The sequence below is a fragment of the Mustelus asterias genome, chromosome 14 (genome assembly GCF_964213995.1).
Source record: "Mustelus asterias chromosome 14, sMusAst1.hap1.1, whole genome shotgun sequence".
NCBI classification, from domain to species: domain Eukaryota; kingdom Metazoa; phylum Chordata; class Chondrichthyes; order Carcharhiniformes; family Triakidae; genus Mustelus; species Mustelus asterias.
In genome coordinates, this window is record NC_135814.1 from 1,815,199 (window position 1) to 1,824,730 (window position 9,532).

The 9,532-nt window shown below is 52.0% G+C and overlaps 2 protein-coding genes across 2 annotated transcripts in view; both read right to left on the minus strand.

Moving 5' to 3' along the window:
* The window catches only part of LOC144503448 (natural resistance-associated macrophage protein 1-like), a 432,123-nt gene that overhangs the window by 264,631 nt on the left and 157,960 nt on the right, over positions 1 to 9,532 (minus strand). The window lies entirely within an intron of this gene.
* Positions 1 to 9,532, minus strand: part of igfbp5b (insulin-like growth factor binding protein 5b) — a 29,099-nt gene that overhangs the window by 2,021 nt on the left and 17,546 nt on the right. The window contains exons 2-3 of the mRNA XM_078227745.1: positions 2,096 to 2,319; positions 5 to 124 (exon numbers count right to left, since the gene is read on the minus strand). Coding sequence (XP_078083871.1) covers positions 5 to 124; positions 2,096 to 2,319 — 344 coding nt within the window. The remainder of the gene's footprint in view (positions 1 to 4; positions 125 to 2,095; positions 2,320 to 9,532) is intronic.

The window sequence follows — 9,532 nt, forward strand, 5'->3', positions numbered from 1 at the left end:
TCACCTGTTTTCTTTTGTACAAGCCCTTGCGATCACAGTTTGGGATGTAAACCTCGTGTGGACTCAGGTAAACTGCTTTCTTCAGATTCTGTAGCACGGCTTCCATCTGTCTACGGCAGGGACCCTGTACATCAAACCCCAAATCAGTTACTGCCGGCAACACAGAGACCTCACGCTGCACACTCCATCAGCTGGTGTCGAGTCAGGCTCAACTATTCTGTCCGACACACACCTCCTCCCAGCCTCTTCCTCACAATAGGAACTCTTTCCAATCCTCCCTCTTCACATGTCTCTGCTTTACCCTTCAACCCATCAACATAATTCGCCCCCACTCCCCGTGGGAGCGAGTCCCAAATTCTCCCCCACTCCCTGTGGGAGCGAGTCCCAAATTCTCCCCCACTCCCTGTGGGAGCGAGTCCCACATTCTCCCCCACTCTCTGTGGGAGCGAGTCCCAAATTCTCCCCCACTCCCCGTGGGAGCAAGTCCCACATTCTCCCCACTGCCCGTGTGAGCGAGTCCCACATTCCCCCCCACTCCCTGTGGGAGTGAGTCCCAGATTCTCCCCCACCCCCCGTGGGAGCGAGTCCCACATTCTCCCCACTCCCCATGGGAGCGAGTCCCACATTCTCCCCACTCCCTGTGTGAGCAAGTCCCACATTCTGACCACTCCCCATGGGAGCGAGTCCCACATTCTCCCCACTCCCCATGGGAGCGAGTCCCACATTCTCCCCACTCCCCATGGGAGCGAGTCCCACATTCTCCCCACCCCCCGTGGGAGCGAGTCCCACATTCTCCCCACTCCCCATGGGAGCGAGTCCCACATTCTCCCCACTCCCCATGGGAGCGAGTCCCACATTCTCCCCACTCCCTGTGGGAGTGAGTCCCACATTCTCCCCACTCCCTGTGGGAGTGAGTCCCACATTCTCCCCACTCCCTGTGGGAGCGAGTCCCACATTCTCCCCACTCCCTGCGGGAGTGAGTCCCACATTCTCCCCACTCCCTGTGGGAGTGAGTCCCACATTCTCCCCGCTTCTTTGGTAAAGAAGCTTCTCCAGAATTCCCCATTGGGTTTCTGGTGCTATTGAATATCGATGGCCCAGGTTTCAGATTTCTCTGCAGTGTTGGAATTGAGAGCAATGAGGAGAACGGGACACCCACGGGTTTGTACTGAATCGCGGGCAAGCAGGATGTAGATTTGAGGTTATGTCGGTGGCAGAGCAGGCTTGAGGGGCTGAATGGCCTCACTTGCTGCTGTTCAGATGTTTGGATGGTAAGATGGGCAGATCCACAGCAGATGAAGTTGAACACAGAAACGTGAGTGATACAATTTGGTCAGAAGATTGAGGATAAACTAAATGGAACAGTTTGCCAAGGGGAACAGGACCAGAGAGAGCTGGAGGTGAATATACACAAATCACTAAAGGGGGCAGTACAAGTTGAGAGTCGGCTGAAATTGGTTTGCGTTCCATGGTTTTATTATTAGAGGGATAGGGTAGACAAAGCAAAGATGATATCATTTATACTTCCTGTTTGTACTTTATAAATCTCTGGTTAGACTCCAGCGAGAGTATTGTGTTTAATTCTGGGCTCCACACTTTAGGAAGGACGTCCAGGCCTTGGAGAGGGTGCGGAGGGAGATTTACCAGAACATTCCTAGGAATGAACAACTTCTGTAAATATGGGGAGACTGGAGAAGCTGGGATTGTTCTCCCCGGAGCAGAGAAGGTTAAGGGGGGATTTAATTGAGGTGTTCAAATTCAGGAAGGATTTTGATTGAGTAAATAAGGAGAAACTTGTTCCCAGTAAGGCAGATTCAACAGGAACTTGCAAAAGGGAATCGGAGAAGTACAATAAATGTGCAGGGCTCTGGGGGAAGGTCGGAGTGGGGCCGGGGGGGGGGGGTTGTACAGGGCTCTGGGGGAAGGTCGGAGTGGGGCTGGGGGGGGGGGGGGGGGGGGGTGTCACGAATTGGTTAGCTCTTTTGAGGAGATGGTGCAGGGCTGATGGGCCGAATGGTTGAGTGAGACAGTGAGGAAGGGAGCGGTCACACAGAGCCTGATCACCACAGAGACGTCAAACCCCTCACTGACTGACCAGTTCGGATTCCTGTTTGTGGCCAGGGAGGCGACGGTCATGTGACGTGTTCTCAGAGGAGGAGATAATCTTCGAGATCCGCAGCCTCTTCTGACGATCCTTTTTCAGAGCCTCCACCTTGTGATTGGACAGTCGACTGTGCTTTTTGGGCAGTGGTTTGGAGTTGTAACCTTCCTCAGCCGTGTCCAGAGGCAACATCTGCTCAGCCTCAGGGGATTCTCTCTCTGTAACAACACACAAAAAATAATGTGGTAACAAATTATTCTCATGTCAGAGGGTCAGTACTGAGGGAGTGCCGCACTGTCAGAGGGTCAGTACTGAGGGAGTGCCGCACTGTCAGAGGGTCAGTACTGAGGGAGTGCCGCACTGTCAGAGGGTCAGTACTGAGGGAGTGCCGCACTGTCAGAGGGTCAGTGCTGAGGGAGTGCCGCACTGTCAGAGGGTCAGTGCTGAGGGAGTGCCGCACTGTCAGAGGGTCAGTGCTGAGGGAGTGCCGCACTGTCAGAGGGTCAGTGCTGAGGGAGTGCCGCACTGTCAGACGGTCAGTACTGAGGGAGTGCTGCACTGTCAGAGGGTCAGTACTGAGGGAGTGCTGCACTGTCAGAGGGTCAGTACTGAGGGAGTGCCGCACTGTCAGAGGGTCAGTGCTGAGGGAGTGCCGCACTGTCAGAGGGTCAGTGCTGAGGGAGTGCTGCACTGTCAGAGGGTCAATACTGAGGGAGTGCTGCACTGTCAGAGGGTCAGTACTGAGGGAGTGCCGCACTGTGAGAGGGTCAGTGCTGAGGGAGTGCTGCACTGTCAGAGAGTCAGTACTGAGGGAGTGCTGCACTGTCAGAGGGTCAGTACTGAGGGAGTGCCGCACTGTCAGAGGGTCAGTACTGAGGGAGTGCCACACTGTGAGAGGGTCAGTACTGAGGGAGTGCCGCACTGTCAGAGGGTCAGTACTGAGGGAGTGCCGCACTGTGAGAGGGTCAGTACTGAGGGAGTGCCGCACTGTCAGAGGGTCAGTACTGAGGGAGTGCCGCACTGTCAGAGGGTCAGTACTGAGGGAGTGCCGCACTGTCAGAGGGTCAGTACTGAGGGAGTGCCGCACTGTCAGAGGGTCAGTACTGAGGGAGTGCCGCACTGTCAGAGGGTCAGTACTGAGGGAGTGCCGCACTGTCAGAGGGTCAGTGCTGAGGGAGTGCCGCACTGTCAGAGGGTCAGTGCTGAGGGAGTGCCGCACTGTCAGAGGGTCAGTGCTGAGGGAGTGCCGCACTGTCAGAGGGTCAGTGCTGAGGGAGTGCCGCACTGTCAGACGGTCAGTACTGAGGGAGTGCTGCACTGTCAGAGGGTCAGTACTGAGGGAGTGCTGCACTGTCAGAGGGTCAGTGCTGAGGGAGTGCCGCACTGTCAGAGGGTCAGTGCTGAGGGAGTGCCGCACTGTCAGAGGGTCAGTACTGAGGGAGTGCCGCACTGTCAGAGAGTCAGTACTGAGGGAGTGCCGCACTGTCAGAGGGTCAGTACTGAGGGAGTGCCGCACTGTCAGAGGGTCAGTGCTGAGGGAGTGCCGCACTGTCAGAGGGTCAGTGCTGAGGGAGTGCTGCACTGTCAGAGGGTCAGTACTGAGGGAGTGCTGCACTGTCAGAGGGTCAGTACTGAGGGAGTGCCGCACTGTGAGAGGGTCAGTACTGAGGGAGTGTCGCACTGTCAGAGGGTCAGTACTGAGGGAGTGCCGCACTGTCAGAGGGTCAGTACTGAGGGAGTGCCGCACTGTGAGAGGGTCAGTACTGAGGGAGTGCCGCACTGTCAGAGGGTCAGTACTGAGGGAGTGCCGCACTGTGAGAGGGTCAGTACTGAGGGAGTGCTGCACTGTCAGAGGGTCAGTACTGAGGGAGTGCCACACTGTGAGAGGGTCAGTACTGAGGGAGTGCTGCACTGTCAGAGGGTCAGTACTGAGGGAGTGCTGCACTGTCAGAGGGTCAGTACTGAGGGAGTGCCACACTGTCAGAGGGTCAGTGCTGAGGGAGTGCCGCACTGTCAGAGGGTCAGTACTGAGGGAATGCCGCACTGTCAGAGGGTCAGTACTGAGGGAATGCCGCACTGTAAGATAGGCCTTTTAATATAAAACATTAAACCATTGCTGGATGTGCGTGACTTCAGCGGCCTGGGCCCCTGAGCTCTGGAAAGTTCTCTCTGAAACTCATTCAAACCCTGTAGGAAGATCACTCCCTGCAGGCTGGACAATCACAGGCAAATGTGTCAGGGTGAGATCAGAGTTCAAACAGAGGCACAGGGCATGTGGGTGACAGAATCCACCCAACACAGATTCTCTCTCTCTGCCTTCCATCCCTGAAGGTTTTACCTTCAATAATTCCCTGAAAAACCAAAAGGTAGCTCCCAAAAGCAAAGTAATCTCAGAAGGAAGATTTTGAAAGAAGAATGATTTTGGCCCCTGGACGCAGGTGCTGTGTTGCCTCCAACCATTCAGTATCTCTCCACCAGAGGGTGGTGTCGCTCAACAGATGAAACCAGTTCCTTCAGCCAGTCACATTCCCTCTTAGGGAGTTTGTCTGTCCCTCTGTATCTCACTCCCTGCCCTCAACGCCCTCACTCTCTCTTTCCACCTCTTCACCTGTTTGCTACTCCCCTTCCTTTTCTACAAGCTCTACCCCACCCCGCTCCCCCTCACACCCTTCATATACTGCACAATATAATTTGATCTACCAGTCTTTAGTTTAGTTTATTTATTAGTGTCACAAGTAGCCTTACATTAACACTGCAATGAAGTTACTGTGAAAATCCCCTAGTCGCCACACTCCAGCGCCTGTTCAGGGTAACACTGAGGGAGAATTTAGCACGGCCAATGCACCTTAACCAGCGCGTCTTTCAGACTGTGGGAGGAAACCGGAGCACCCGGAGGAAACCCACGCAGACACGGGGAGAACGTGTAGACTCCGCACAGACAGCGACCCAAGCCGGGAATTGAACCCGGGTCCCTGGCGCTGTGAGGCAGCAGCGCTAACCCCTGTGTCACCGTACTGCCCCCCATCTAGTGCTTAGTGATGGAGGTGTGAATGGAAAAGCCATTATTCCCCAGACAGAACACCCAGACATCACTGAACATCTCAATAAGGAGATGAGACAACAAGAGATTGCATTTATATAGTGCCTTTAACAAGGTACTTCACAGGAATGGTTCCAACAGATTGGTCAAGAGTTTGAGTTTAAGGTTGAAGGAGGGAGTTGGACTGGTTTAGGGAGGGAATTGTGGAGACTGAACGATGTGTGGGTTAGGGTGGATTGGCCAATGCTAAATTGCCCCTTAGTGTCAGGGGGAATGCCATGGGGTTATGGGGATAGGGCCTGGGTGGGATTGTGGTCGGTGCAGACTCGATGGGCCGAATGGCCTCCTTCTGCACTGTAGGGATTCTCTGATTCTGAGACTGGGGCCCAGGCAGCTGAGGGCGTGGCTGCCAGTGGTGGAGATGTTTCCTGAATTGGAGCAGGAGAGTGATGTGGACGGGCAGTTGAAGGGATGATTTAACATCACATTACACATACAGCTCTGAGCAGGAAAGGCTTTGCTGATTGTAAACTATGCTGCAGACACTCTGCTAATTCCAAACTTCAGACATTTAAAAATCAAATAATGGGAAACATTAAACAGCAAGTGAGGTGAGTGTGACATCAAGCAGCATTTGACCGAGTGTGGAACCTAGCAAAACTGGAGTCAATGGGTATCAGGGGGGAAAACTCTCCGCTGATTGGAGTAACACCCGGCACAAAGGAAGATGGTTGTGGAGGTTTCAGTCATCTCAGCTCCAGGACATCTCTGCAGGAGTCCCTCAGGGGAGTGTCCGATCTTCAGCTGCTTCATCAATAACCTTCCCTCCATCACGAGGTCAGAAAGCACCATGTTCAGCACCATTTGCAACTCCTCAGATACTGAATCAGCCCGTGTTCAAATCCAGGCTCAGGCTGACAAGTGGCAGTAACATTCGTGCCACACAAATGCCGAGCAATGAACATCTCCAACAAGAGAGAATCCAACCACCTTAACATTCAATGGTGTAACCATCACTGAATCCCCCACTGTCAGCATCCTGGGGATAGTAGCATTGACCAGAAACTGAACTGGACTCACCACATAAACAGAGAGGCTACAAGAGCTACAAATACTGTGGCGAGTAACTCACCACCTGACTTCCCAAAGCCTGTCCACCATCTACAAGACACAAGTCAGGAGTGTGATGGAATTCTCCCCACTTCCCTGGATGGGTGCGGCTCCAACAACACTCAGGAAACTTGACACCATCCAGGACAAAGCAGCCCCGCTTGATTGGCACCACATCCACAAACATTCACTCCCTCCACCGACGCTCAGTAGCAGCAGTGTGTACCATCTACAAGATGCACTGCAGCAATTCACCAAAGATCCTTAGACAGCACCTTCCAAACCAACGACCACTTCCATCTAGAAGGACAAAGGCAGCAGATAAATGGGAACACCACCACCTGGAAGCCACACATCACCCTGATTTGGAAATACATTGCCATTTCATAAGACCACAAGAAATAGGAACAGGAGGAGGCCATTCAGCCCTTCGAGCCTGCTCTGCTATTTAATAAGATCATGGCTGATCCAACACTCCACTTTCATAGAACATAGAACAGTACAGCACAGAACAGGCCCTTCGGCCCACGATGTTGTGCCGAGCTTTATCTGAAACCAAGATCAAGCTATCCCACTCCCTATCATCCTGGTGTGCTCCATGTGCCTATCCAATAACCGCTTAAATGTTCCTAAAGTGTCTGACTCCACTATCACTTCAGGCAGTCCATTCCACACCCCAACCACTCTCTGCGTAAAGAACCTACCTCTGATATCCTTCCTGTATCTCCCACCATGAACCCTATAGTTATGCCCCCTTGTAATAGCTCCATCCACCCGAGGAAATAGTCTTTGAACGTTCACTCTATCTATCCCCTTCATCATTTTATAAACCTCTATTAAGTCTCCCCTCAGCCTCCTCCACTCCAGAGAGAACAGCCCTAGCTCCCTCAACCTTTCCTCATAAGACCTACCCTCCAAACCAGGCAGCATCCTGGTAAATCTCCTCTGCACTCTTTCCAGCGCTTCCACATCCTTCTTATAGTGAGCTGACCAGAACTGCACACAATACACAACTTTCCTGCCTTATTTCCATAACCCTTCATTCCCCGACTGATTATAAACCTATTGATCTCAGCCTTGGGAATGTTCAAGGACTCGATCTTCACAGCTTCCTGCGGGAAAGAATTCCCAAGATTCACCATTCTCTGAGAGAAGTCAATGTCGCTGGGTCAAAATTCCGGAACCCCCTCCCTAACAGCACTGTGGGTGTACCTACACCACATGGACTGCAGCGGCTTCAAGAAGGCAGCTCACCACCACCTTCTCAAGGAGCAATTAGAGATGGATAATAAATGCTGGTCTCGCCAGCGACGCCAACATCCCAGGAATAAATATTTTAAAAAGACTTTGTTAACCTCACTGGAAATTTAGAGCAGTCAATTTGTCATTAAAATCCTGCAGGGCTGAAGCAGGAGTTTGGAATTCTTGTCTTTTTGTCTGTTTTATTGGAATTAACCATCCCTAGACTGAAGAATGAAATCTGCATCACTGGGTTTAAGTGCTTGGTCACCTCATTACAGGAAGGATGTGGAAAAGATTGAAAGGGTGCAGAGGAGATTTACAAGGATGTTGCCTGGATTGAGTGGCATGCCTTATGAGGATAGGCTGAGGGAGCTCGGTCTTTTCTCCTTGGAGAGACGTAGGATGAGAGGAAACCTAATAGAGGTATATAAGATGTTGAGAGGCATAGATCGGGTGGATTCTCAGAGGCTTTTTCCCAGGGTAGAAATGGCTGCTACGAGAGGACACAGGTTTAAGGTGCTGGGGGGTAGGTACAGGGGAAATGTTAGGGGGAAGTTTTTCACACAGAGGGTGGTGGGCGAGTGGAATCGGCTGCAATCAGTGGTGGTGGAGGCAAACTCAATAGGGTCTTTTAAGAGACTTCTGGATGAGTACATGGGACTCAATAGGATGGAGGGTTATAGGTCGGCCTAAAAGGTAGGGATATGTTCGGCACAACTTATGGGGCCGAAGGGCCTGTTTTGTGCTGTAGTTTTTCTATATTTCTAAATGGAAAAGGGGCAGAGGTTTAATTAACAGTGGATAGGTTCAACGGTCAGGGGTTATAGTAAACCCTTAATAAATCCCCAGTTAGACTCCACTGGGAGAAGAGAGTTTAATTCTGGGCTCCACACTTTAGGAAGGATGTCCAGGCCTTGGGGAGGGTGCGGAGGGCGATTTACTAGAATGTTCCCAGGGTTGAGGGATTTGGGTGACTGGAGAGACTGGAGATTATAGTATCGGTAATGTTCAAACTATCGACCAGAGAGAGGTGGGAGCGGAAAGGACAGAGAGAGAGCGCACGGAGGGAGGAGTTCATCAGTGAGAGAAACCTGGGAGGAGGTGAGAGGATATCGAGTGAGGTGGAGGGGGGGGGAGGGGAGGGGGGGGGGGGGGGGGGAGGTTCCAATGGTTTCGCCACGTTCCATACATTGAGCAACAGGCAAAAGCTGCTGCTGAATCCAAGAGTGTACAAGAGAGCAAGAGAGTCCCGTATCCCCAACTGCCCTCCGCACCTTAAATGTATCAGAGAGTGTCTGCTCACACTCAAAAATCACCATGCACAACAGCACCCCAGTGAGAGTCAGTGTGTGTGGAACTGTATCCCAGTGAGAGTCAGTGTGTGTGGAACTGTACCCCAGTGAGAGTCTGTGTGTGTGGAACTGTATCCCAGTGAGAGTCAGTGTGTGTGGAACTGTATCCCAGTGAGAGTCAGTGTGTGTGGAACTGTGTCCCAGTGTGAGTCAGTGTGTGTGGAACTGTACCCCAGTGAGAGTCAGTGTGTGGAACTGTATCCCAGTGAGAGTCAGTGTGTGTGGAACTGTGTCCCAGTGTGAGTCAGTGTGTGTGGAACTGTACCCCAGTGAGAGTCAGTGTGTGTGGAACTGTATCCCAGTGAGAGTCAGTGTGTGGAACTGTATCCCAGTGAGAGTCAGTGTGTGTGGAACTGTATCCCAGTGAGAGTCAGTGTGTGTGGGACTGTACCCCAGTGAGTGTCAGTGTGTGTGGAACTGTACCCCAGTGAGAGTCAGTGTGTGTGGAACTGTACCCCAGTGAGAGTCAGTGTGTGTGGAACTGTACCCCAGTGAGAGTCAGCGTGTGTGGAACTAATTACATTTTGAAAGCTTTTTCATTTCATCAATAATAATTGATCGAAGCTAAGCAGTTTACGTGAGTGATCGCATTCCAGTGTTACTCACTTCCTTTAAAGTTTTGTCAGGGACTTTGAGTTTTTTATTTCTCTGCAGACTCATTTATCTAAAATTGCTGATTTTTCTGCC